The sequence below is a fragment of the Nipponia nippon genome, unplaced genomic scaffold (assembly GCF_047370975.1).
Source record: "Nipponia nippon isolate SJK-2023a ecotype South Korea unplaced genomic scaffold, ASM4737097v1 scaffold_39, whole genome shotgun sequence".
Lineage (NCBI taxonomy): Eukaryota > Metazoa > Chordata > Aves > Pelecaniformes > Threskiornithidae > Nipponia > Nipponia nippon.
Window position 1 is genome coordinate 2,112,069 of NW_028262357.1, and position 27,986 is coordinate 2,140,054.

A 27,986-nucleotide genomic window follows, 5' to 3' on the forward strand; every position below is an offset into this window, starting at 1 on the left:
ATGTTCAGAGAAACGGGTATTGTCGTATTGTATTTCCTGTGCATTAACCCTAAAGTAGCAGTTTCCCTGGCAAAATCATGCTGCTGGCTGAAGCTTGCTGTTGAGTACAGGCTTGCGCTAATAGAGAGATCTGTAATCTTGAATTGGGAACCAATTATCATGGCGAATTGGTTTCTGGAGTGTGATCCTGAAAGCAGGGCATCCCTCCTCTAAACCACTTCTTTAGGTGTGATTTAAAGCTTTCATGATGTGGAAAAACCTTCAGGTATTTAGAGAAAATATTTCCAAATCTCCTTACCAGTAAACCCTGGGAAAATTCAACAAAAATTGTGAGACTGAAAGCAAGGAAACGATTTCTCAAAAACGTCTCATCCCTCTGTGGATCTCGTTGCTGCAAGAAGCCATTGAAGAGACGGATTTCAGCAGGGGCTTGGATGTCTGCCAGGGCAGCACGATTTTCCATTTGCTTTAACTGGAGCAACCTCTGGCGAGGCTACGCAAGGCTGTGCTTGCTTCAGGGTGCCAGGGCAGTATTTAATGGCTGTAACTCAGTGTGTGGTGGGTTCTCAGTGTGTGACGGTGGGAGAGGGGCTTGATCAGGGCAAGTGGTTTGGCTATTGGGAGAATCCAGGAAGGCAGATAAAACCACAATTTAGCCACAAGGTCAACAAGTCCAGCCAAAAGCCATTGCTGGCCAAGTTGAGAGGAGAGAGACAGCTCCTGCAAGGTTCCTAGCAGGCGAGCCCTTACCCAGGAGCAGGCTGTGCCGGCCGAGGTTTGCCTCTGCTGCCACAAGCTACTCCAAGGGTGGGAGTGCTGGGTCCTAAGCCTGAGAATCAGTTGGGAATTCCCAGGGAGAAGGGTAGAAATTATGAAAGCTGCTGCTCCCTCTTTCTGATTAGTTCTGGCTGGTACAACCCCACAGGTCAGTATCTCATGGCAGGGATGCCCTCGTCTCCTTGCCCATCTCGCAGCCCTCTCTCAAGCAGGGCTGTATCTTCCTCTGAGGAGCAGCTACAAGCAAGCCTTTATCAGCCTCCCTTCTTCAGCAGACAGGAGGAGATGAATGTGCACTTGGAAAGCCATCGGCATGGCTTGCAGCATATGAACAGCCTCCCTGATGCACCTTTGAACTCATTCCTCCTGCATTTGTTTGTCTTGCAGATAAAACTTCACAGCAGTGTTTGGAGAAAAGTCTAATGAGGGACCACTGTTTGCATAACAAAGCAAGGCTTCCTCTTCAGATGTTCAGCCTTCATTAACCATAATTTATATTCCAGCTAATCTTTGGAAGAGGGTAAAATATGGAGCCAAAATTTGTTTTTACATAGTTTGAAGTAGTGCATTGTTTGCTTTAAGTGGTCAGTTGCAACTGATAGTTGATTTAAATTCAACATAATGATGATTTGTGATGGCTGTGTGTTGGCTAGGCAAGTGTTGTGTCATTGACTGCTGTGGCTTTAGCACTCTTGTGCATCAGTTACTGAATTAAAGGATAAGATCAAATGGATGGTTTCCCAGTTTTGCAGATATTTCAGCATGTCCACAAGGCATGAAGAACTGTGGATTTGTGAAATACAGGGTTTTTTTCCCCTCAGACTCATGTAGACTTGATAAAATAGTGCACTGAACAGCAGTTTGCTTCTCTTGCAGCAGTCCTGGTAGCCACCATCCTGGGACCCTTTGAAGGTCACCAGGCCCCTGCAGCGAGTAGCTCTGGGGATGATAAGGGACACAGCCGTTCGCAGAGGCTCCTCAGCGCTGTTGGGAGTCCCGGTGACCTGATGTGGTTTGCTGCCTAGAAAGCAAAACAAGCAGAAATAGCTGAGCGCCTAAATGTCATTACAAGCCAGTGTGTAAGCAATGTTAATTTCTCAGCACTCAGGCTTTGTTCATGTCATAGGCACATAAAAAATACCTCATCCTATTGACTCTTCACTGCAGTTTTGTCCCCCCGCCTGTATAAGATACTCTCCCTTGCTCCAGTTGAAATACCCAATGTATTTCACTTATCACCTTCCAGGTTTATTAAAAGATGAGAAATGACTGATAACATTTATCTCCTGTGTACTCCTCGCTGAGACTTACTGCTTTCTGCAAGTTTACATTGTAATGACAGATGTTTGAAAACACCCTTCACTATATCATGAAAATTATGACCTGAGTTGTGTATATGGACAGCACTGAGGTGTGCTGCATCCTTTCAACACAAGGGAGCAGGGTTTTCAGAAACTACTTGGGATGCTGAGTGGGTCAGCGTTGGGGTACCCAGCCCCAGGCTCCTGAGGTGGCTGTCCATGCTGTCATTTAAAATGCGTCATGGACTTGAGTGGTGGGTTTCCGTGTTGTGTTCTTTAATGCTGAGATACCTCCAGCTGCAAAGCTCAGGATCCTCATCTTGTTTGGTTCGTCACATCCATGATCTACCCATGACTGTTTTTAAAGGCAGCACCAACCTTTAGAGAATATATTTATTTATTCATTTATTTATTTTATTGTTTTTCAGGAAAAAATGCTGTAAGGGTTATAAGTTTGTTCTTGGACAGTGCATCCCTGAAGGTATGTGATTTCACTGTTCTTACCCCTCATGTCCCCATGCATTTGTCTTTCCCTGTTTGCCCTGTTCTCTGCACTGCCAGTTTGGAAGAGCAGCCTGATATAACCGCAGGGTCAGCTGTATCTCATGTGTCAGCGAGGGAACTGTTTCCAACAAATTGTTGGGAAAATAAAAAGATCATCAGCTTCCAAAAGTCTCGCTTAGCATGCCAAGCTTTGATCCTCCCCTAAGTGCACGTGGCTGCACAGACCTTGTACCATGACCTGCTGCAAACGGAAGGATGCATTCTGCTCTTGGCTAGGTACACAGGGGCCCTCTGTGCACCCAGGAGCACACCTTTCCTGGCTGATGGCTTTTGCCATGTACCCCTTGGATCTGGCACAGCCCATTTGGCTTGTAAGTGCACAGGGAGTGGGTAACTTGGTGAGTTAGTCCTGACTAACCCCTGGCTGGGGTTGGGGTGAAATGCTTCCAAGGAGTTCCTCGTCCCATGGTTTTTCAGTGAGTTTTGTCTCGGTGTGTGTGGCCTGAGATGACAGCTCCAGTGCAAGGCGGACACTTGGAGGAGGCAGTTGTGCTGTGTTGTACAAGGCGGTTTTGTGCATGGGAGGTAGAAGCCCTGAATCCTTTCAGGGTGGAAAAAAGCCAGGACTCTACAGCCTGGCCTCCAGCTTTCCTATGGATTGTAACAATTTTATATGCTGGTTATTCAGTAAATATAATGGATACATCAGGAGAAGTAATAGGAGCAAAAATAAAATGAGAGCCATGGCAATATATTATTTTAGGCTTCTAATTTTTCTCTCTTGAGGTTTTAGGTGATTATGAAAGCAGCTTTTATTATATACCCACCGACATTGCTTAATCCTGTCTATTAGCTGCATCTCAGTAACATGAGAGTTTCTGCTACTAATTGAATTTCTCTGCTGGTTGTGGCTTGTGTCCCTTTGTGTCTCCGTTCCCCCTTTTTCAGCTCGATCTATATTTTACCTTGAACTTCAGAGGCCACAGCAATTGCTATAACATCTGAGACAATCTTGGGCCGTTGGTATAGGGACAAGAAACATGATTCAGTGAAGCACGCATTTCCCTTTGTTACGAGACATCACTTGGCTCTTCACACATTGTTTTGGCATAATCTTGACAGAGTAGCTGCATGAAATGCATATCTCGACACAGGCACATAAATACATTACAGATGTGAGTTTATTAGAGCACATCTGCACCTTTTAATCCAGTACTGGCAAGTCAAAGCTGTGAGAAGTAGTTCCAGCCCTGCCTGCTCCGTGATTTAGCAGTGGCTGCAGGGAGGAGGGTTGGGAGACAGATAGAAGACCCTGCCTTGTCCACCCTCTAATGGCTGCCTCGGGAAGACACCCATCTCCTTCTTGGACAGCTGTTATTTAAACAGACTCTTTCCCAAAGGGTTGTGTCTTTGTCCATGTCTGTCTTTGGTTTCTGTCCTGTTATTTCTCATCTGCCCTTGAAAAGCAACAGAAATCAGTGCAGTCCAAAATGAGCCCATGCCCCCACGTTCTGCATTTCATTTGCTTTGGACTCACTTTCTTGCTCTGGGTTTCAGCTGCAGGAGCAGGGAGCAATGATCCTCAGGAAACATCGAGATGAGTTTGCTTAGTCTGTCTGATTCCCCCTGTAATGTCTCTTCTTGCTCCACCTGACCAGCGAAGCAGGTGAAAAAAGAGCTCCTCACCCTTTTCTCCTGAATGATCTTCTTCTTTGCTTTGGAGGCTCACAGCTCCAACCAGACCCTGTCTCGTGGCATCACCAAGAGTAAAGCAGAGACAGATGTAGTCTGAAACAGCTTCTTTTGGAGACCACCCTCCCTACCACTGGTTTGTTACTTGAGTTTCTTGGCTGTGGATTAATTCAAAGCAAAATACTCTATGACAGGCAAACACTAATCAGATCTGCTCTTTCCTCACTACTGCTATTTCAGAAATTTCCTTGGTACAACTTTCCATACTGCGTTGTCATTCCCAAGTTCTTTGAAATACACATTGAGACATTTGTTATTCTGCTTCAGTTTTCTGCATTTTCCTAAAGTCTGGAACAGCCTGATCCTCACCGTGTGGCTTTGATTCATCCTCAAACCACATTTCTTAGGCTGGGCTGGCAGACAAGGGGCTTGAACATGGGAGGGCGCATGCATCCTCTGCAGAGCACATGGAGGTGGTGCAGCAGCTTTTGCCCAGTTTCATCCCAGCTTTGAGGACTGTTCCTGAGGCAGTGGTGCTACCTGGGACCAAAGCCCTGGAGATGCCCAGCTCCGTGATGTGGGATCTGCCCACATCCATTGTGCGATTTGGGTTGACTGTGTGGGAACGACCAGCAGGGAGATTTCCACCTCCTGGACCCTTTCCTACCTTTCTATGAAAGTAAATGAAGCAATGGTCTTGATGGAGCTCTGCTAAGGTGCATGCAAAAAATGTATTTAAAGAGTAGCCACAAGAAATATGACAAAAGAAAGAGGATTAAAAAGAACTGAGGTTGTTTAGTCTAGAGAAAGAGAGGCTAAGGGCAGATGTGATAACAGTTTTTAGGTATGTGAAAACTTGCTGCAAGGGGGAAAGTAAACTGTTCTTCATGGCCAAGAAGGAGAGAACAAAAAGTAATGGCTGTAAGGGGAGTTTGGATTACATATGAGTAAAAAGCTTTATCTGCGAGGATATTTCATCTCAGGAATACACTGCATGGTGGCGGGGCATCTCCATCCCTCAGGGATTTCTAAGGACAGGTTAGATTAATGTCTATTAGGAAAGGTTTACACGTAGCTAATCCTGTTTGTGAGGGAAGATGGTCCTTTCCAGCACTGGTTTTATTAGGGTGCATCTATTCATGGAAGCACAAGGAGGACAGAGCTTGTTTTGCCTCTGCTTTAAACAGGGTCAACATGGCACAGGCCAAATCCGGCGTCTGGATTTGGACATGCTGGCTAAGGAGCAGGCAGTGCTGGGCATAGTAGCCTGTTCTCCATCTCATTTTATTTCAGTGGAGAATGAAAATTGGAACCCTGCCCAGGAAAAACACCACTAATGCTTTATATTTGGGACTATTTAGTAAGCCAAATGTAACAGGAGTTTACAGCCCCAGCATCACCTAAAAAGCCCAAACTAGCCCCTAGGCTGACTGTGTTTGAGGGCAAGGACCGTGGTTTTCTTCCATGCTTGTGCATGGCTCTGCACTATTCGTCCCTGCTTCCTTCTGGGGGTCCTGGCACTGCCATTCACTGCCACAGCACTGCAGGCAGACTTCAAGAGTTAAAATCAACACACTTGTGAATTAAAAAGAAAAGAAAGGATGCCTGCTATTCAAAAGGTGACAAGCACAAGGGAGGAAATGCTTGGCGCCATTACAATAGTATTTTTTGGTGTAAGGGGCTCTGGTGTGACATGCAGTAGCTTGTTAAGTCTCATTTGGCACTTTTCTGTACCCTGGCACACTGTCACTTTTACCCCCAGTGCTACACATGTGCTCCATATATTCTGTACAGCAAATGTGGTTTCACTTGCTTTACCATCTATTAGTTCATTTTAATTGTTTGGAAAAATCATCATACCCAGAGATGTCTGCTAGTCATTAGTGTGAGTCAATATGAGTTTGGGTTTTAATTATTTTATCCTGTATATATGGAAACACAGTGCATTGCTGGGAACTCGGTTGAAACACTTAGGTTTGGTTTAGATGTATTTGGTCTGGAGCAGGGACAAGATATTTCTGCTGCAGCCCCCAGTACGCAGTTACTGGAGGGTGACAGTGACAACCACATGGATGCTGTATGAAGGATGATGTTCCTCTGAAATGATCACAGAAACTGCCACTTGCTTTGGCATAAAACCCGACCTTCAGCAGGGCTTGCCTGAGCTGGTTTTGAGCCTACATGCTGCTTCAGCTCCTGTCTTCTCTTGGCGCTGCAAAGCTGTTGCACCCACGGCCGGGGGCTGCCCATTTCCCCCCAGCCCTGCCACCAGCCTGACGCCAGCGGCCAAATCCAGCCCCTGGCAGGGCGGGGATGCGGGTCGGACCCTGTTTCGCTCCGGTGTCCGTACCCTGGACTGCAAGTCTGCTGCTACATAGCAGTGAAATCAGAAACAGATTCACCCCGCTTCGGGTTTCAAACGGTGACTTCAGACAGCCTTCTGGGATTTCACTGACAAGCCCGGCCAGCGACTTACCATACGCTAATCTTCACATTGCTATTATTAAGAGTGATGATGGTTTTGTAACAATGTGTTCTTTGCTAGAAGGGTTATATCTGCGTTTGAACAATTATTGTGCGATTTTAATTAACTTTTCCTTATGATATACTTTTTGCCCAGATTTGGCAGTTAGCTTCACAGTGTTTCACAGGATTTTGCTTAGGAAATGTTGCTATCAGCACTTAAAAATTTGTGGAAGAAAACAGCAAAAAAAACCTTTTAGGTAATTTAATATTTCTGTGAGAAGAATTCTTAAATTCTGCAAACTGGGAAAGCACCCCTTGCTTAAAATCCAGCTTTAAGAAATAGTCTAACAACTGTAAAGCCGTAATTAGCAATTACAATTTTACTATAATTCTTTGCTTGTCTCATGAATATTTTATTTCTAGGTTTCTTCAATCCTCAAAAACAATGTAACTTGACTGTATTACTTAGCAGAGAGGTGAAATATTTCCTGTCATAGTATCATCCAGGTACTGCCGTTGCTATTTTCCTAACCTCATTTTTCTCTCCCTAGACTATGATGTCTGTGCCGAAGCTCCTTGCGAACAGCAGTGCACAGATAACTTTGGGCGAGTCTTATGCACTTGCTACCCTGGGTACCGCTATGATCGGGAGAGGCACAGGAACAGAGAGAAGCCTTATTGCCTGGGTGGGTAGAAGTGCGCGTTGAGCTCATCTCCCTCAGGTCTTTTAGGAGTCAGTTTAGATCTGAAACCTTTCTTATTCTCTTCACTATTACAGAATAAATGTGTTTTTTAACTATGTGAAGGATTAGTTCCCAGAACTAAGAGATCTAAATCCCCCTGAAATTAGTAGGAGGTAGTACCAAAAACAAGACATGCGCACCCCAACACTTTGAAGTCTTGGGCTGATGTAATTTTCCCTTTATTAATTCCTCCTGCAGGTTTTGAGTCATAGCTGGGGTTTTGGCCAGAGATGAGGGACATGATTCTAACGGTAACCCTCAAAGCACTATATCCATGCCTAATTATGAAAATAAATCCTTGGGTTTTGATTTAGATGGCCAGTATCTAATCCAGGACTGATCACTTACATGTGGTCCTTGTGTGGTTAGTCCCCCTTGATTCAATAGTCCTGCCCTGTGTGGTTTGCTGTGCCAGGGAGCCAAGATTTGCAAGACTGAGCTTTGCATGGAAGCTTTTCAGTGCAAAGAAATGGTCACGCGGTGTTCACCGATAAAATGCCAAGTGTGTTAACAACAATAGTGCAGTTTGCACAGAGCTCCAGCCCAAAGCACCAGCGGTGCTGCAATTGCTCATTTATTTAACCACAGAATCTCCTGATACCTTTAAAGGAAGTCTTTTATTGTATTTGAGGTCTGAAACCTCCGGCTTGAGGACATTTTCAGCTCTTGCTCCTCTCCAGATATCGACGAGTGTGCCACCAGCAATGGGACGCTGTGCTCTCAGATCTGTGTCAACACCATGGGCAGCTACAGGTGCGAGTGTCACGAAGGCTATACCCGGGAGGACGACGGCAAGACATGCACAAAAGGAGATAAAGGTATATGCTAGCAGAGGGTAAAGGTCCTGGGCCAAAGTTCTGTCTAAAAGGTTGATCTGTCGTAAAGAGTAACTGCTCCCTATGCCACACTTGGAGCTGGGGGTCTGAAGCTGGGATGTAGGTGATGCCCCTGCAGACCCCAGGCTGTTCCCTGGGAGCCCGAGCACCTGGGAGCAGTCCTGCCGCACGCTCTTCTCCTCCCAGGTTTATGAGCTGCGCACACACAGCAGTAAATCTGTAGTCACATCTGTAAAGAAAGAGCAAAAGTGCATTGAAGGATGTCGAAAGCATCTTCCCCTGGAGAGGCAGAGTGGCTGATGGGTGAAACTTGCCGTTACAGCTTTGGTTAGACCATTTCTCCTTGATCCAACTGCTAAAAATCGTATTTTACTGCCATACCAACCTTGATTATACCTAGTTTGCAGTCCAGAGCTCAGGAGACAGAAAAAAAAATGCTGGATGCTGACTCTTATAAGCCTTCATTAATTTCATCTGTTAATTAAATTAATTTCAGTGAGTTTAATTTGTACTTACATGCCGACATCTGAGATTAGCAAATGGCCCTGGGTTGGGTGGTTAGTGCCTCTGAGCACTCAGAGGCTCAGAAAAGGTGTGCCCGGGAAGTCCACACACCTTTCAAGCATTGCTTAAATCAATTGCTAAATTATGTTGAGTAACACTGAATTCTGCTGATCTGCAACTAGTTTGTGTGTCTCGTGACTGCAGTCAGATTTTTTTCTTTTTTTCATTAAAGTAATATATGATGGGAAAGGGGTAAAAGTAAGGGCTTGTTCTTGTTTTTCACTGTTGGTTTCAAAATATATATGTGTGCTGTGTATAAATGACTTTAAATTTTTTTACCTCATCCCAGTTATTAAATTACAGCATTTAGAGTACTGCAGATTAAAAACTGATATGACAATTTAAAAAGAAAGGAGGAAGAGAATAACCTGTGCTCTGGGAAAAAAAAAAGCTCTTTTGATAAATGGTAACTTATCATAGGTTCATCAGTTAATGCCTGAACACATGTATCATTAGGGTGCTCCAAATCCCACTGGATGGCTGGAACAATTTATGATTTCGATTTTCCTCTGAAAATGTGTAACTGGAGCCACTCCATTAACTCCAATTGTTCTTTGTAGTTTTAATTTTTTTTTTCCTTATAAGTGGGGGGAGGGGGCGTGTCATAAAGGAGAGAGGTATAACCTATATAATCCCTTTGCAAATAGTTTTTTTAGTTAACTGGCTAGTTCAAATTTCCTGATGGGGTAATGCCCAAAGCATTCAGGATAACCAACCATTCAAAATATTCAAGGCTGTGGAAATAATTCTAATATTTGAAAAACACCAATTTTACACTGAAGGTACATGGCACACAAAAATGTCAGTTCCAGTAGTTAATCTGGAATGAAATACCCACCATCTCTCAAAACGTTTCCTACATCAGCTGTGTGAAGCCGAGAAGGACATTTTCTGCTCTGCTACACTGCTCTGCTCCAAGTTGATGTTACTAATTGCCAGACTTCTGGTGCAAATGAAAGAGGAGTTGCCCATCGCTATTTCACAGGGCTTGTGTCCGTAACTCATCCCAAAGAAAACGAAGTTTTTCGGCAGCCGCAAAGAACCGGCTGTAGCGACGCACCACCCCGTGGTCAGCCTCAGGCCTGCACTGCTCCGGAGAGCCGCGCATCTGCGCTGGAGTGACTTCCTAATAAGCAGATTATTTGCTTTTCATGATAGCTGGAACACTTAGATTTTATTTTAAAATTTAGTGTGAGACATGAAAACACATGTATCCCTCTCCAGCTTTAACCATGTTGGATGTTTCCCGGGGGATTATTATTCACGTTTTCATCGTGCCGTGCCTGAAGGCTGCAATCCAGGCACTTTTTTGGCTCTATAAGTGGGCTTGACTGAGAGCTTTGGGTTTGTGAGTGGGGCACAAGAATAGGGAGCATTTTTCCCGCATCCGCAGTCATGTTGCATTTGACAGAGACAATACAGCTACCCGTGCCGAAGCAGGCAAATGAAACCATCTCAGCAGGCTGAGCCCAGATAATACGACACAGATGATCAACTCAACAGCCTCCATGCAAAGACCGCCCACGGCACAGCTCCCCGCAGAGCTCTCCCCCGCCAGCATCTCCTTCTCTTCCAGCATCAGCAAGACACAGTCTTCGAGCTCATGCAAAGAAAACACATTGCTCCGCCGAGCAGATCTCTTATCGATAGGCACCGCGGGGCTCACCGGTGTCTCACTGAGATAAAAGGACCCCTGTCAGGACAGCAACGTCACACGTGAGCTAGACTTCATGCTTTGGGAAGCCTTCATAAAATGGGGGTTGTTTAAGCCTTCTCCAAAATAATTTTAGTTTCCTGGTGTAGGTTCTGTGCAATGGAAAGAGGCTATGTAAGTGCCGTGCTCAGTGCTGGCCAAACTGACCCTGGTAGGTGATCTTCATATCTGCACTGTGCGTGGGTGACTCCATCTAATTGCTTCCTGCCCCCTCTGGCCTGTCCTAGGTGACTTCTGGCTTTATTCATGCTTTATTTTGGCTTTATTCATAGTTTGGTCCTGATACGGGATCGGGTGGGAGTAGAGGGAATGTTTGATGGATGACTCCTTCCCTGGGCAAATCATCACCTCTGTCTGGTATGAGTTAGGGGGATTCCACCTCTCTCCTGGGACACAGCTCACGCTTGCTTATGTGACGCTGTTGGACTTCTTCCTCCGACAAGTCAATCCAACTGGATTTGCAGAAATCTCACTGGTATGATATTTCCTAAACATTAGCTGGACCCCCCTGCATCCATCTCCATGGATTGTTACAGCCCTGTTTTATCTATACTTCTGTCAGCCCTGTGTACCACATCCTTCTGGAAGATAAACTGGATTTTATATTGAAATACGAGGCCAAATTCACTGCTTCTTAATCTGCATGTAATTCCACTGATTCTAGTGGGATTGCACTAGGTTTCAAATAGCAGAGGCTCTGGCAGTTTCTCCCTATGACTGTACGTTGCTTTCAGCAACATTTCTTAGCACAATGTGTGCATATTATGAGGGAACTCATTTGGTAAGATAGCTATTAAAAGAAATTTTGGTTAAGACTAGTACCAAATCTAAACTTTATTGGAGTTTGGAAAAAAAAGGCATTTTTTTCTAATGGCTCTCTATATATGCATCTGTAAATCCTACACAGGTCCAAAAATGGACATGTCAAAACACTGATTTTTTTAAAGGAAGCTGAAAAATTGGAGAGGGAGGAAGAACACCATAAGGGAGCTGCAATACTGACTTGTGGTCAAGAGAAAACTTACCTTATAGAAATATCAAGAGGTGTCTTGGTAAAAGCATGTCAGTTCCTTGTTAAGGGAAAAAAACCCCGTGTGCTGCAGATTCTTTGATCTATCAGAGAAGGACTTACGGGCAGAAAGGCTTTGGAAGAAGTCAAAGGCAAAATAACTAGCATTAGAAATACAGCAGCGAGGAAACCAGCGGATGCTGCGTATTCAGGTATCTTCACACAACGGCTGGAGTCCCTTTGGGAGGCGTTGTGGCCAAATAGTCTTGGAGCCAGCATAGCTGCAATGTGGTGAATTTCTATTGTATGTTATGTAGAGTTCATCGGAAAACCACAAGTAATACCTTTGGCCTTAAGACTTTGAGCCATCTGAACACTGTACAGAGAGCTGTTCAGGTATTACCAAGCTGTGTGCAATCAGAAAGGTCTGGGAAGAGCAGCATGCTCAGTGCCATGAAAACGCTAAATAAAATAAAGAGGAATATCATGATTTATTGTAATGCCAAAGAACTGCAGCTGTGGGAGCAGGCAGTTGATGAGTGGGGAAAACCCCCAAGCCTTTGCCTCCTAATCTTCTGATCAGTTCAGCACTAATACCAATGTCTTACTGCTACTGGTCGTTCCAGCATCTTGCCCTTGCAGCCCTCACCTATCTGATTAGGAGATAAGAGAAATAAACCTTTCATAGAATCATAGAATCATAGAATGCCAGGTTGGAAGGGACCTCGAGGATCATCTGGTCCAACCTTTCTTGGCAAAAGCACAGTCTAGACAAGATGGCCCAGCACCATGTCCAGCCAAATCTTAAAAGTGTCCAATGTTCGGGAATCCACCACTTTCCTGGGGAGATTATTCCAGTGGCTGATTGTTCTCATTGTGAAAAATTTTCCTCTTGTGTCCAGTCAGAATCTCCCCAGGAGTAACTTGTACCCATTACCCTTTGTCTTTTCCATGTGACTCCTTGTAAAAAGGGAGTCTCTGTCTTCTTTGTAGCCACCCTTTAAACACTGGAACATGGTGATAAGGTTTCCCCTAAGCCTTCTCTTCTCAAGGCTGAAAAAACCCAGCTCTCTCAGCCTATCCTTATACGGCAGGCTTCCCAGTCCTTTGATCATCTCTATGGCCCTTCTCTGGACCCCTTCCAGCCTGTCCACATCTTTTTTGTATGGCGGGAACCAAACCTGAACACAGCATTCCAGGTGTGGCCTGACAAGCGCTGAATAGAGTGGGATCATGACTTCTTTGTCTCTGCTGGTGATGCCCTTGTTGGTGCAACCCAGCATCCCCGCTGGCTTGCTTTGCCGCAGCAGCACACTGTGCACTCATATTGAGCTCGTTGTCCACCAGGACCCCCGGGTCCCTTTCCCCAGAGCTGCTCCCCAGCCGGCTAGATCCCAGTCTGTGTTGCACTCCTGGGTTGTCTTCTAAAAGCAAGCATACCTCATGTGGCATTATATCCAATGGACTGAACGTACTGAAAATCAGTTTTTCCTAAATTTGTGCAACGGTGGTCCATAGATGGCCATCTGATGGGTGCAATGTTCCTCATTGAACCCTGCAATCATTTAAAGTCAAGTACCACATAATATCTTTAGTATTAGAAAGTTCTGGTTTTATTTAAAATGATGCAGATGTTTTCAAAATCAATACACATTTCTGAAAATATGAAGGATATTAAAGTGTGTGTCCAAGTGAGAAGTATTACCATAGCTAAGTGCACTGTAGTTGATCCTTTTTGAAGATTTTGGCTTTAACCAGGAGCACCTGCAGAGTTTTTCCATTGTGGGACATGCTCTGAATGGTCAGTGTTCAAACACGTCCAATAACCCTTCCAGGTAACATCGTACAAGGCCACACATCATATGCAGGGCCTCAACACACTTGATGCTTCTCAACAACCATATGTGAAAGACAAAAAGCTCACCTAGAGTTTGCCAGTATGTGTCACCCTGTGTTTTGGAAACCACATTTCTCTTTAAGTGGACATCTGTTAAAACAGTGTTTATTTGTTTGCGATGCAGAAGCGCTTCATTGCGTATGAGAATGGGGAAAGAACAAAAGATAACATTTGTGATATCTCTTACAATTTGAATCATGTAATGGATTCCTGAAAAGATCCCATTCATGCGTAGTATCAACAGGTGTGACCCTTTCTTTTGTGTGGATTTAAATCCCTCTCATTAATCTCAATCCCCATCTCTGCTCACGCTGATTCCATCACATGGAGGAATAACTGGCGATGATAAAGAGCAGTTTGTGCAAAGTGAATTAAATGTCCATATTGTGAGGGATTTTACTGTAATTTATAGCATATGAAAATTTGCCCTCCAGGGGACTGTAAATCAGTTCAGATCTAGAGGGTTAGTCTGCCCTACACACAAAGATAAAAGAAGGGGTGTAAACTTTTTCAGGTATTAAAAAAATAAATTCTTTGGAGACTGTTAACTGGAAACAGATGCTTTTAAAATGAGCTCAGAGCTGTCCCTGCAAAGCTTCTCAGCCTTACATAGCAACTCACAGTCCAAGCATTCCTAATGGCAAGATTCTTTCTTCTTTTCACAGTCTGGGGAAACGTAACAACCTTCAAGTTGCTTTTGCAATCATTTTATCAATTTCTTTGCTTTGGATCTTTATATTTATATTGGAAACTGCTTTCTTTCAGCTGGGCTTCCTGAGAAATCTGAAAACGTGGCGAAATCAGGGACGTGCTGTGCCTCTTGTAAGGAATTTCATCAAATAAAGCAGACGGTTTTACAACTGAAGCAAAAGGTATGAACAAAAAGTCATGTCTTTACCAGAGCTGCATGTTTTATGACAACTGAGGTTAAATTTAAGTATTTGGAGCTGTCACTGCCATGTGGCTCTTGTGCCCATAAAGATGATGGAACATTTTTTAAAATCACGTAGGAATGACATCTCCTCCTTATGCTTCTGTATTGCTTGTAAGCAGATTGCTAACCAAGCTCGTGGTAGCAGAGTCTGGCAAACACCCATCCCAGTCTGAGCCCAGGGTTCTTGGCAATATCAGTGCTGGCCTCAGCTTTTCATTCATTCTGAATGCACAGGATTTTGGACTCGATCCACCTTTAGTGTATGCAAGTGCAAGACATTCTGCAGATGCGGGAATGGGGGAGAACATGATTTTGCATTAATAGGGTGCTGATACAGGATTCTTGCCAAATAGGAGGTGTGTGGCTCAACAAAAATATCACTAGAAGATACATTAGCTTTGATTTTTTTAAAAAGAAAAACCCCTCAGCCCAAACCTTTTTTGTTTTCACCTGTGTCCTTACAAGTAGAAAATAATGCACTTCAAAACTTCCCCTGGCCTTTAACTTTTAATTTCTGCTAAAAGTGGCCTCCTTTTGCACACGGGTAGGATTGAAACAACCTAGAGACCCAGCCCAGGATTTGGAGAGCCAAGTGCAGGGGTGCAGGTGTAATGCATTTTCTCGTGACATCTCCTTCGAACATTCTGGTTCTCTGAAATGGAAATGTTCTGCAGGAATATTCTCAGCAATGCATGTTGACAGGCTGTAATTATTTCACCCAGGGTGTTCATTTAATTTCATTGTGTCAAAACACAATTTGGTATATTCACTCATTGCCTTTAATGTAATTCAAGGTAATTAATTTAATGTAATTTGTATTAGGAAGAAAGAAATCTGTTTTACTAGAATGAAATACAGTGAGGTTTGAGATACTGTTTATGACCATGTTTTCCTTCTGAATCAGTATGAAGATAAATGTGGAAGTGACAGAATTTCATGTGTGACGGAAAATGTGATTTTCAAACAAATGGTAGCAAACAGGTTAAAAAAGGATCTGTGCTTTTGAATGGCTGTTTGTCCAGCTGCAGTCCATGATGCTCAGCAGGCTCGCACTGACCCCTAGGGAGGAATCTGGGGTCAGACTCTTGGCCAAGTCGTTTGCTGCAAGAATTGATGGAAACCAATGGCCTTAATTAATGGAAAGTTTTTTGTGTCTAACTTCCACTGTTAGGTGCCTGTGTTCAAAACTCACTCGTGGAAAAGTAACACCATTGATACCTGTCACTGTGGGCACTTGTTGTTCAGAAGCCAAACTGAGCAGCTCACTCTTGCCTCATAGCTAAGTCCTGTCATGGTCTACAGCCTACATTTTCTCCAAGTATCTTCCCAGAGGGATGTGATCTATTCGGCATCCTCAGAGGGAGCCCACTGGGTTGTGCCTCACACAGACAGAGCTGGAAGAGATGGTCCCATGATACCCTCAGCATTTTCTGCCCCACAGAGAGGAGAGCTTTTGTCCATGCTGAGAGGAGATCTGGCCTCATGCTGCTTCTCTGCCCAGGGAGACATGAACCTTCGTGCTTCACCAGCCGCTCCCCATGGCCAAGTTCTTCTAGGGAGGACATCTCTCAATATCTGCATTCAAAGTTGTCCTGTTTTGCATAGAAAAACTCGTTTCTGTCTGCCAGAGAGACAGTTTATGGGAATGAGTCTTCAGTTTTGTGGTTAAGGCTTTCAGATTTTATTAACTTTATGCAGAATTATGTATCAGAAGAGCCTGTAAAGGATCCAATCCAGCAAACGCTACAGCTGGGAATTGGAGTATGCTTCTGGAAGAGGGAGGTGTGGTTTTGTGTCTCCTTAGGAGAGTCCTGCTACCTCTGGTGATGGCACCAATACCTTTTTGGAGGATTGCAACATCCATTCCAGATCCAGGACAGAGTAGTTCTATGGTCAGGAACAGAAAGTCACCTTACATGGTCATCCAGTGGGATGCACTGTCCCAATATAGTAGGGGGCTGTGAGCAGTCCTAGGTTGATCTCCGACCTTGCTGGAAGAAAGAGAGAAGAGCAGAAACCTGGAAAACTAGAGGAAAGATATCTGACACACAGCCAACAATTTAAAAAAATCAAGTAAGCAGTTCAACACTTGGAGTTGGGGTATGGCTGGATCCTACTGCACAGATTTGTTTAAACATCTTAATTAGAAAGCCATGTTTCACATCACTCCTGTAGGCACTGTCAAACTCAGCTAAACCACAAATCTCCTAGAAACTACCCAAAACTCCAGATGCAGCATGCAACACAACATATGGGAGTCTTGTTTCTAGTACTGTCTTTCTTGAAAATTTACCCTTGCTAATATTTGCACGCACAGGGAAAAAAAATATTTTCCAAGGGCCATTAAGATTTGGTGCTGTGGATGAAGAAAGCTAAGGTCATGCTGGACCAGGATCCCAGTTCAGTTAAAAGGTGAAATAGAAATTAGGCCAGTGAATATAGCCAATCCCTAAGAAGATGTGAGTCAACATCAAAAATATATGGTTTGGCCCCAGCGTATGTAACAACCGTTTTCTGGCCAGAAGATATTGAAGAGCAGTGAGCTAGACCAGAGCCGGGGTATTTTGGCACTCCTAGTGTATGCTTCAAGTCCAGCTGACTCAGTGGGGAAGCATGTGTAGATACTTTCACAGCAGCTATGTGATTTTTTTTTTCAACTTACTAAGTTGTTAAAACATTCTTGCTGGCAGGAACAAGTCAATATTTAAGCAACAGAAAAGAATATACTTCCAAATCTTCTTCATGATGAGTCTTCGCCACTAAACACACTCCAGCCTGGCCATCTGCAATATAACCTGAAGAGTATTCATGGCAGGGACTATATACTAAGTGACATCTATTTGTCAGCTGGGATAGCAATAGACCCCCAAAATAGGATCTGGTCAGAAATTTAAGTACAAGCTCTAAAGAGGACACAAATTAATCCATCGCTTAACTGCGGCCACCCATAAAGAGAAACACTCATTGATGACACTGAAAATGTTCTTATAAAAACTGCTCCAAAAATATAACGCTCTCAGGTAGTCACAGAATTTAACTCTGTGTTTTAGCATGGCAGTGTTGACATTGCAGAGACCTTTGCCAATTTGTGTCACGTAATGGAAGTTTTGCAGCATGATGGTCCTTGTAACCTTCCATTCATATCCAGCCAGAATCCTGCTCTGGACAGGGTGGATGCACCTCTGGGAAACAAAACTTTGCAGTGTGTTGACCAGAGCTGGCCAGTGGACCTCCTTGTGCTGGTCCCTGGCCAATGAGGCTATGAGACACCCCCCCCCAGCTACTGAATTTTCCTCTTCAGCCCCAGGTGTAGAAGGTGCTGTGACCCATGGAGTAGCCCTTTATCTTCAGCAGTCTCACGCTTTGATCTGTGCTGCAATGGCTGGGATGTTGGCTGAGAAAGATGCAGGGTCATTGGCAAAGAAATAAGATTTTTTCTTTGGAAAACCAAAGATGACAGCCCACCCCAGAGCAGTAGGCATGCTGGATCCCCATTTTGTGTGTGAGCAGATTCATAGGAGTAAGCACATAAGAAACACCCTGTGGGGCTTCTGTGAAGTGCTGATGCCATCCAGCCACTGATTTGTGTGGGGGTGGAGTGAATCTACCAAATTCTTGTAAGGCTTACCTCATGTCGCTTAATTTGCCTTTAGTGCAGTCATCTTGTCCTTGGAACCGCAATGCTCTCCAAAACCTGAGTCATAAATGGCCAAAAAATCCTTGTATTCCTGTCATCGCACTTTGAATTCCAGCCTGAAAAGTCAAACTGGTGTTTTGGAAATGCCACCAGGAACTGTCTCAGCATTTCTAAGTTTTTTTTTTCTCACTTTTGCTTCCTTTGGAACCGTTCTGTGCATCAATCGAGAACTTAAATATCTGAGCAAATGTTGTCCTGAGAAAGGGCAGTAAATGAATAGAGGAAAATTCAAATAAGGAAAAAGAGGTTTCCTGAGAAGATCCAAGCAGTTATGAGACATAAGTTTTTGACAACTTGTTGCTGTACATCTGCTGAATTTCTCCTACCTTCCGTTTGGATTGGCTTGAAGTATTTCCATGGTGACTTGAAAGGTGAACAACCTCACAGGAAACAATGAGGATGCTGGTTCCAGGGAAAGAAAAGTACCAGAATGAATAAAGGCCTTAAAATCGAATGGTGCCATGTTTTTCATGTGGTGTCCTTCACACCTGGGTAACCTCCTGGCTATATGATACCTGAAGTGTGGATCATCTCTAGGATCCCCTACCCAGAGCTCATGCTACACACACACACACCCCGCACACACACCCCCCGCCCTGTGTGTGTGGAAGACAGAGGAGAGTACCATTTCTGCAAACCTGACTTGTCTCCATGGGTCACCCAAAACATCCTGTGGAAAGGCATTGTAGACTGTTACTCTCCATGACAGTGTTTTCTGATCAGATTTCTGCAAGATGGTCAGTCAGAAAGATGTACAGGTGAGAGTAAGAGTCCCCAGGCATCCTTCCAGCTGGTTCCAGCTACCTGTAAGGAGGCACCATTGCAGGGTCAGGGAGCCAGTTTTCCTTGGGACCACAAAATATGGCAGCAGCTTCAAGAAATCTTCATGTCTATACTTGAAAAAAATCAAGGAGTGACTGCTGTCGTAGGCTTCAACGCAGTCACATTTTTCTCTGATGATTTCAATGAAGTATTTAAATATGCTGTTTGTCCACATGAAAGCTTAACCAAGAATGTAATTTATTCAGCTGAACGATGAAGAGCTTACAGTGATTTTTGGTTTTGGCAGGTTGCTTTGCTACCAAATAATGCTGCTGATCTTAGCAAGCAAATCACTGGTGAAAAAGTGCTTGCATCTAATGCATATATCCCTGGCCCCCCAGGCCAGCCTGGCCAACAAGGCCCTCCAGGTAAGACACAGACCAGAGGGATGTGAATGTGCAATAGTGCCATCAATAAAAATTATAAGCTTCAATCTTTATTGAAGATTAATATTACTCTGTACTCAGATATAATATTGCTCTGTACTCAGATATAATATTACTCTGTAATAGTATTTTGTGTGTTTCATATTTTGATTGTTGTTATTATTGTGTTTGTGTTTGTGCTACATTTAAAAAGAAAAACTTTCTGGTCATTATGGTCAGCCTCTGCCAACTGTCTAACGTCATCCATTGTGTCTTAGTCTGCATGTGTTTCTTGGCGTGCAAGCTGTATTTGTCCTGTATGTGTTAAATTTCTCCCTCTCCCTGGGATATCTCACCTGCTTCAGTTGTCATTTCCTGTATTTTAACTCTGTCTTAAAACACTCTCCATTTCATTTCAGGAATACCTATTGCTTTAGCTCACTGTCATTACTAGAGCAGAAAATGTGCTTTCAGTTTAAGGGGGTTTGTGCCAACTGTTTTATTTTTCCTCGTCTGGTTTTGCAAGGATTCGTTTGTTCATTTTATGTGTGTTCCAGATTCAAAGGAATCTGAAAAGAAAAGCAAAACTCCACTCACACCTTCTTAGCTAAGGTATAGGTTGAAACAATGAGAAAAGCAGAGAGTTGCTAGAGCTCTAACTTAAGCCAGACACCTTGCAACCTGCAGCCGGTGATGCTAAAAACTTTGCAAACGCTGTTGAATGCAGATCTAATTTTGGGTTAGCGATAAATCCAAGGAATTTTAGCATTATGCTGGGTTTCAGGAAGATTCTTACAGAGGACTGGCAGATATTCCTTGAGTTTTGATTGACTCCCTGCTGAACTGCCCCCCCCATTTATCCCCACTTTTGTGGTCTTGCTTTGGTTTTTGAGTCTTTATCTCATTTTCTTGGAGGATGAGTATCTTCAGTCTTCAGTATATCATAAGTGCAAGGACAATGGGGTTAGAGACTCTGCGTCAGACTCTGAACTGTACAGTGCGTCGCCTTGCAATCTCTCTAACGTAGGCCTGGCTCTGCAGGTCTTCCATCTGGTTTCCCCATGACTGAGCTGTCCAAGGTACTGTAGAATTGTCTGTTCCGCTTGAAAACCATCCCTCCTCACCGCCTCCGCCGCCCCGCCGTTAGCAACCGTGCGGCTGGGTCTTCAGGAGGAGTCCGAGAGGTTCACCACTGAACTCGATTTTACTCCTTTTGAAAACCCTAACTGTACATATTCTGTCCTGCTGAATCCTTTTTACTCTCTGCCTTTCATTTTCTATGTCTTTCACATGCCTTCAGTATGTAGAAAAGTGCTTTCCCCTCTAATTCTAAAGCAATTCAGCTAGTGACACTTTAATGGCCTTTATTTTGTGCAACTGTTGCTTTAGGTGCCTGATTTTCTATTTTGCTTTTCATAGTGTTTCTCTTGGGCTAAACATATGCTTTGTTGCCTGCGTGCATCCTAAAAACTAACATTCGCTGCTGAACTAACAGAAGCTGAAAAGGACATAAAGCAAAATGGAAGAACAGAGCCTTTTTTGCCCTGAACACCTTGGCTACCATACTGGGCAAAGAGAGGTGCAACCCACCACTGAAAAGGGCTTGCTTCTGTGCCAGTCATGTAGATGCCTCCGACCCAACATTCCCATGAGTTTTCTGAGGCTTTATTTTTATGAGATGTTTCTCAGATGTGACTTGTTCTTTTCATCTTTGTGTGAAAATGAGGCATTTCTGCTTTTGTTTTCATTCCCAGTCTGTGTCCCTAACCACCAGGCAGTGGCAGTCTTGGCTTCTTTGTATACACAAGGTCTAATTGTTTTGTGAAGATCTCTTATAGTCACTGTGACAAGGAGTAATGTTGTCTCACATGACTGCTGTGTTGGTTGTGTTGTTGTGGATTTGGGTGTGTTAAGGCAACCAGCCCATTGCATGGTTCAAAAAATGGTCGGTCCCCACTGCTTACACTGATGAAGTGTCCTGAAAGCTCTCCTTGGCAGGTAACCTTTGCTGTCAATTGCAGGGGCTCCAGGACCAAAAGGGAGTCAAGGAGTTCCTGGGTCACCTGGACCTCCCGGACAGCCAGGCCCTCGTGGATCAATGGGACCTATGGGCCCATCTCCAGACATATCACATATTAAGCAGGGCAGACGGGGCCCCGTGGTCAGTATTCTCACCTCCTATCATGCATTGCATTATTGGTCTTGGCTCCACAACCTCTCATGTCCTTGTGAACACTTTCTTTTCTCTTGCAGGGCCCACCAGGAGCCCCGGGGAGAGATGGTAGCAAGGTGAGGAGAGGTGCTGTTTTCCATAACGTGGGCACATGCATATATGAAGTGCAGGCTTCCTAGAGAGACCCTCTACACACTTGCAGTCACACCCTTTTACCATCTCATTTCCTTTGCTAAGCTGAAAACGTCCTGTTGTCCTATCTCTTCGTGTCTTCCTTCTGCTGTTTTGTGCTTGCCATTCCTTAAGTCTTGCAAATAGCCTTGCCAGGCTATCTGTCAAGCAGCCTCCTTTCCTTTCTCTGTAGCTCTTTTGGCTTTTACATGAAGCTTTGATGCTTTAGCCCATCTCATTAGACTGCTCTTTTGTGAATTTCTCCTGTTAACTGGTTTGCATCTTACTGTCTAGGAGAAATATCAGAAGTGCCCAACTCTGCTCCCACTAGAATCAGCAGCAATTTTCTTGCGTTCCTCCTTCACTTTCTTTTCTTTTCCCAAGCAAGCGTAAGCTGATGATTCTTGATCCGGGGACAGTAAGTGAGGGAGTCTGCAGAGGCAAACTGTGTTTTTTTTCATTTCCTTTAGTCACAGCAAACTAACTGAGGTGCTTTTGATTACAGGGGGAGCGAGGTGCACCAGGACCAAAGGGGATACCTGTAAGTATTGCTCACAGGAGCATTTTCCTCAACAGAGTGATGTTGACTACTAACAGGTCAGCCAAAAGGATAAAAAAACCTCTCCTGTGTCAAGAGCACAGTGAAAGATACTTTACATGCACAGAAAATATTATTGGAAGGAAAGTAATTACATGTTTTCGTCCAAGTGTTTTTGCCTACACACCTCCTCCCTAGCTGAGCGTGACACTGAAGGCAGTCAGTGCACCTCTGCCCTACAACAGCGGTGGGACATCCTCAGAAGGCAGCAGCATGAGATCCCTTGCAGCATGCTAGTTAGTACAGTTCAGCCACCGCTCCTAATGGGAGTTGGATCCCTGGAACCTTTTAAAATCCTGGCCCTCGTCTCTCTCTGGGATTTGGGAAGCTATAGGCTTTGAGCAAGTCATCAGGAGGAGGATGAGTATTTACAATCTGTTTTCTGGTGAAATTGTTTAAAAATTTATTTCTTATGGTGTTTTCTCATTGGTGGAATGGATTTTTAAGAGTGTGTCCAGTAGGGTGTCCTCAGTATTAAACAGTGTGACGTCAGCTAAAAAGAAATTATGATTTTCTAAAATCACATAAAACCAGATGAATACTCTCTGCATTGTAATAACCAATATATTTAGTAAGTGATGGACAGCAGCAGCATTACTATATTGAAAAGATACCTTCCAAATATTGGGATTTTTGATACATTTTTTTAAATAAATAATAATTATTGATTAATTAGTCGTTCTAAGAATGCAATTTCTACCAGTTTAATAAGAAGGAACACAGGGAACCAAGATTTATCTCCTCTGTTCCCATGAGGTGTGAAGATACTCTTAGGAAGCAAACAGAGGAAAGGAATTGTTAAGTAACAAAAGGGCTGAGCATCTTGTAAACATAGGCTCTGTCTGCAAAAACATTTGCCTTCTTTTAAAAATTGCTCCCTGAGCAGGTTGATTCAAAAAGAGACCGTTAACTTTTGGAAATTGATATGAAGCAGTGTTTTACCGAGTTACCCCTGCATGAGTAATTGTATCAACCTGATGGAAAACTATAAGAGTGAAGTGGATTACTATTAATGACCGTGCCTTGTGACTGCAGGGCCCACCAGGTTCATTTGATTTCCTATTGCTGATGATGGCAGACATCAGAAACGACATTGCTGAGCTGCAAGAGAGAGTGTTTGGACACAGGACTCATTCATCAACAGAGGAGTTTCCATTACCTCAGGAATTTACAAACTATCATGACACGGTAGATTTTGGATCTGGAGAAGACTACAAACCACGGGCAGCACCCAGAGACTCCAGGATACAGAAGGCAGCCCATCCTTAGCTACGCCTACTGAAAAATAGAGCCCTTTTAGAGTTGTTCAATATAAAAATGCACTGACAATGTAAAAAAAAAAAAAAAATTCTCAATTTTCTCTATGCTTTTCCCCAACCATGCTGCCTGTACTGTAGCTTTCCTGATTCATGGTAGCCTCCTTGCAGTAACTCCATACTGTCAAGCCTGCACTGTGCATTGTACCTAGACTATCAAGAAAACCTTCTTAGTATATAATACGTTTAAGGCATGCTCTAGCTAATGGCGCAGACCACAGCATTTCATCTGCCTACCTTGCATTCTATGTCCAAATGACCCAGTACCCAAATTTTGCCAGGGGTAGAGGGGTAGCTGAACATCATCCCTGAATAGCATCAATAATGAAAACCTTGGTCCACAGTTACATTATACATGTAAATGTATTGTATCACTGAACTCAAGTCTCCAGCTACTGACCCCAGGCTTAGGAGAGTGAAAAGCGGATCCCTGTTGCACAGCAGAGGCCAGCTGTAAGTGAAATGTCTTCCTTCTATTATGCTGCACCATGGCAGAAACAGGCAAAAAAAATATGGTGAAGCACTGATGGAAGGGTGCTTCTTGTTGATCTGGAAATTATTTGGCTTTGCATTGCTAGAGTATTGTTCAAAGAGTCGAAAGGATGTGTTTGTCCTAAACTAACGCTACTTTTCCCTTACCATTCTCCCACTGCTCAGTGTGAAGGCCAGTTCCCTTCCTCAACAGGATTCATGCTGGATACATTGCACAAAGATGAGCAAGAGAACAGGGGATACATGAAGCAGGAAAACCAAGCATAAGTGAATCGAGTAGGCTTACTGGCAAGCACGAAATCAATCCCAGCCTTGCAGAAAGAGTTGGATTCTGATCACCTGCAGATGCATATCTTCCGTGGTGAAATGCTGAAGTCCAAGTGAAATGGAGACCAGAGAGAGGCCTCACGTTTGCAAAGAGCTTCCATCTGTTTTGTTTCTCTGCTGCATGAGAGCGACCTAAATGGCATTCATGGAACTGGAACACAGAGTTGCAGCGTATTTGGATGGGTACGTGAGGAGTATGAGTAGGTGCAGGTGTGCACATGACAAAACATTTCAACTGGTACGAGGATGGCTAAGGTGAGGTACTGCACATGGGATCCTATATTTGTGAAGAGGGATAAAAAGGAGTGCCCTTTTTTTACACTGGAAAATTGGATGCACAAGTTAGACCATACCTCACGGGTGATGTACATTACCATTTCTTTTGGATTACCCCAGCTGCTGAGGACTCTGCCATGCTTAGAAGATAAAGGAGTATATTATGCACAAAGCTTCAATGTTGTATCTGTGTAGCTGCTACTTCTACAGTATGTTTAGTGCTGGGTCATGTCCATGTTACAAATGCAAAGAAAAACTTCTTATTTTGCCATGTTTTTCAGGGCTTGCATGTTCTAATAGAATAAATACAGGTAAAAATATAAGCAGGCCCTTTTCAGATAACCTGCAAAGGTTTGGATTCCCTTCCACAGTCTCTGGGCCAAAAGATAGTTGGTGTAATCCCTACACCACCGGTACAGGTCATGTTGTATAAACAGCTGGCTGTCTAGACCTTTCGTATCTTTTGTATATTATCTTAAGAGGATGCGTTCATTACTGTAATCGTGTCCCAACTCTTCGCTATCACTATGCCACAAGCAAGGGCATTAGCTTTAAGAACATTAACGTTCTGTATTCCTATTCATGTTATATGTATATCAATATTTACTAAGCAATGACTAAGTCATGGGGATAACTTAGAAAAAATTATAGTGTTCTCACACTGTGGTCTTTGGGCTTCTCCTCTGGGAGGAGCTCTCCCAGCAGCTCCAGATCCAAGTAGTCTTCTGAACCAAGTAATAAGGAAATTGGTGAGATTTGGGAAGGAACTTGTGGCTGAAAGAGGGATGGTCTTATACGCAGAAGGCTGAAAGAAACCTCTTAAGACAGCATGAGCTGAGGCATTTATTTTCGTAATTTCAAGCAGGCAACTAGTTATAAATAACATTGTTCATGAATATGAATGTTAAATGTCGAATGTTATATTTGTAACTCTTGCATATGTTTACCACCACACTCCATCACCTGCTGGATCAGGTTGATTCCCACTATAGAATGAGTAGCTGCAGGTTTTTTGACCATTAGATACTGAATAATGAGTTAGATGAGTCACTTCCTACATACCAACTAAATTCTATTGCCCCCTGCCCACAAGAAGATGTGTTCTAAAAAAGGCACTTATTTTAGTTCTAAGTTCTGCTTTTCCAAATATAGACAAATACCAAATGAGAAGTTCCTACAGTTTGACCATCAAATTCAGGGGTAGGTGACAATTGCCCTGCTGTGAATAAGTATCCAGGGAAGCTAAATTCTGAGACTGGACCAGAAAAGTACATAAAATACATGCCTCACTGTAAGTACAGAAAGCTGTCCTACAGACTCATGAACACAAAATATGGCACGTGTTTACATGCCTTTCTGAATGGAAACCTCAATAACTTCCCTTTCTGGAGTCTGCATCATTAGTTTTCACCAGCCCAGAGCTGGGTTTTTACAACAGATGTGCTTACTCCATAAACAAAGGTGAAGGAAAATGCTCCTTGGGTTTGTCCTTGTGCTTCACCCTCCTCTTTCCAGACTCCCTGCCCCAAAGCTGTTGGCTGAGTCCCAGGAGCAAGAGCGGGACCTGACAGTAAAGACAAGTGCACTCCAGAAGACACAGGAATTCCTCCAGCAGGGAGAGCCCCTCTGAGCACAGCTGGCTGGGAAGGTTCAGCCTTCTGTCTGCATCCTGCTAGCATCTTTGCATAGACCTTTCTCATTTTATTTCTGATTAATTGTATGACAACTTTCATAACACATCATATCAGAAACATGTCATTAAGATTTCTGGATAAACACATACAGACACTCAGACAGAAAACTGACATTTTTGTCAGCATACCCAAAGTTTTATAAAGCCAGACCAGAGGAATCATTTCCAATTTTAAGCTTGGTTACCAGGGAGCCAGGGAAGTCATTACCTTGTAAATTATTTATTACTCTGCAGCCCCAAAAATAACAACCCTCCCAGAATCCAAAATAAGAACATAGAAACATCTACACTCATGCCTAGTCTCATTAATAGGCTGACGCACATGACAACTTCGTTACATATAAATACTACGTATAATTTTATTAGAAAGAAATATTATTTTGATGTTAAGACATCAAGTTATAAGCAGAAGGATAATAAAGAGTTTGTTATTTTATTAATATTAGAAATATATTTAATGGAAACATTTGCAAGAGTGTGTAGTGATGGCAAAATGCTGATTGTTAATGGGTTTAACAAAATAGTAAAGCTTGGAAAATGTTTTCTTTCAACACTGTGCCAAGTATATACAGCATTAGTCTTTCTTGCAAAGCTGGAATACTGACACAGAAGAATTGTAGTCAGGCTAAACCAGGAAAAGGAGAGGAAAATTGATTGTAAATGGAATTAAGGTAATCCCTGGAGTTATTGTTGGTATCACAGCTTGAGTAGCCTTCTTCCTTGAAGTATTTCAGAGTTAACACGCTAAGCCCCAGAGAAGCAACAAAAGACGGGGATGGGGTCCAAGAATTTGTTAATTTCACATTAAAATCTGTATGTTTGTTCCTATTACACATTCCAATAACTATACTGTTCACTTTATTTATATAAGTATATGAAATACTAAAATGTGTATAAAATGATTGTGATTTTATGATATATTCATAATAACAAAGATATTTTTTCTTACGCTGTTGGTAGCTGCTTTTGTTACACATCCTTTCTCTGAAATACAGAAATGTTGACCGTGAGAGACGAGTGGCGGGAAACCTCCTTACGCTGCCTTTTAGCGTTTTTCTTGGAGCTGAACCACACGCGCTGCCAGGAGCGGGGCTATGGGGGCATGAGCTCTTGCAGAATAGGGTGCGTTTCTGTGTTTGGGGAAAGAAGGCGCGCACCCACCTTTGCCGTGGACGACGGCGGCGGCTCCAGCACCCCGTAAGGTCTGCGTGGCACTGGCTGCAGCAGCCTCACCCGCCACGCTGCCCGCCTAACGCCGCTCCTGCGCAGCCTGGGGATGCGATGTGGGGGTCCGAGGCTCCTGTGGCATCCCGGCACTGGTACTGAGGGGAACAAGAGGGAATAAGGTTAAGGCTCTGGACGGCCTGGCCTGGCCTTGGAGCCTGGCTGAGCCCCTCCCCGCAGCCCAAGGGGCGTCCTGTCAGGGCGGTGTCCCCCCACGCCGCCCCGGCTGCGGCGAGGGGCAGCAGGCAGGCCGGCCGCTCTCCTTCCTCACCTCACGGCCCACCCTGCCTGCCCGCCGCCACGGCCTCGTCCCGATGCCGCAGGGCTGTTACACCGCCGGTCTGGCTGCGGCGGGACAAGGCTCCGCCGCGGCGGGAGATGGCGGCGGCAGGGAA

The 27,986-nt window shown here is 43.9% G+C and overlaps 1 protein-coding gene and 1 long non-coding RNA gene across 8 annotated transcripts in view; one reads left to right on the forward strand and one right to left on the reverse strand.

The window, feature by feature from the left end:
* Positions 1-27,315, forward strand: part of CCBE1 (collagen and calcium binding EGF domains 1) — a 100,111-nt gene extending 72,796 nt beyond the window's left edge. Inside the window, exons 3-12 of one of the 2 annotated variants that reach the window (XR_015707948.1) lie at positions 2,507-2,559; positions 7,292-7,426; positions 8,164-8,301; positions 14,269-14,375; positions 19,204-19,324; positions 21,343-21,482; positions 21,575-21,610; positions 22,171-22,206; positions 23,299-24,032; positions 24,237-27,315. Coding sequence is in view for 1 of the 2 variants with exons in the window: in XM_087773249.1 (XP_087629375.1) it covers positions 2,507-2,559; positions 7,292-7,426; positions 8,164-8,301; positions 14,269-14,375; positions 19,204-19,324; positions 21,343-21,482; positions 21,575-21,610; positions 22,171-22,206; positions 23,299-23,532 (1,000 nt within the window). In the remaining variant the exon portion in view is untranslated. Of the gene's footprint in view, positions 1-2,506; positions 2,560-7,291; positions 7,427-8,163; positions 8,302-14,268; positions 14,376-19,203; positions 19,325-21,342; positions 21,483-21,574; positions 21,611-22,170; positions 22,207-23,298 lie in introns of both variants that reach the window. The other variant, XM_087773249.1, reaches the window with a different exon arrangement.
* LOC148053573 (uncharacterized) lies at positions 14,383-27,978 on the reverse strand. 6 transcript variants are annotated; one of them, XR_015707953.1, is made up of 5 exons: positions 27,863-27,978; positions 27,529-27,689; positions 18,773-18,938; positions 18,461-18,536; positions 14,383-18,190 (listed from the first exon to the last, which is right to left on the reverse strand). It is a non-coding gene; the product is annotated as an uncharacterized LOC148053573 (long non-coding RNA). The 6 variants fall into 6 exon arrangements; XR_015707952.1 differs by having other exon boundaries at positions 18,760-18,938; XR_015707955.1 differs by having other exon boundaries at positions 14,383-16,428; positions 18,066-18,536; positions 18,760-18,938.
* Between the last annotated feature and the right edge of the window lie 8 nt (positions 27,979-27,986).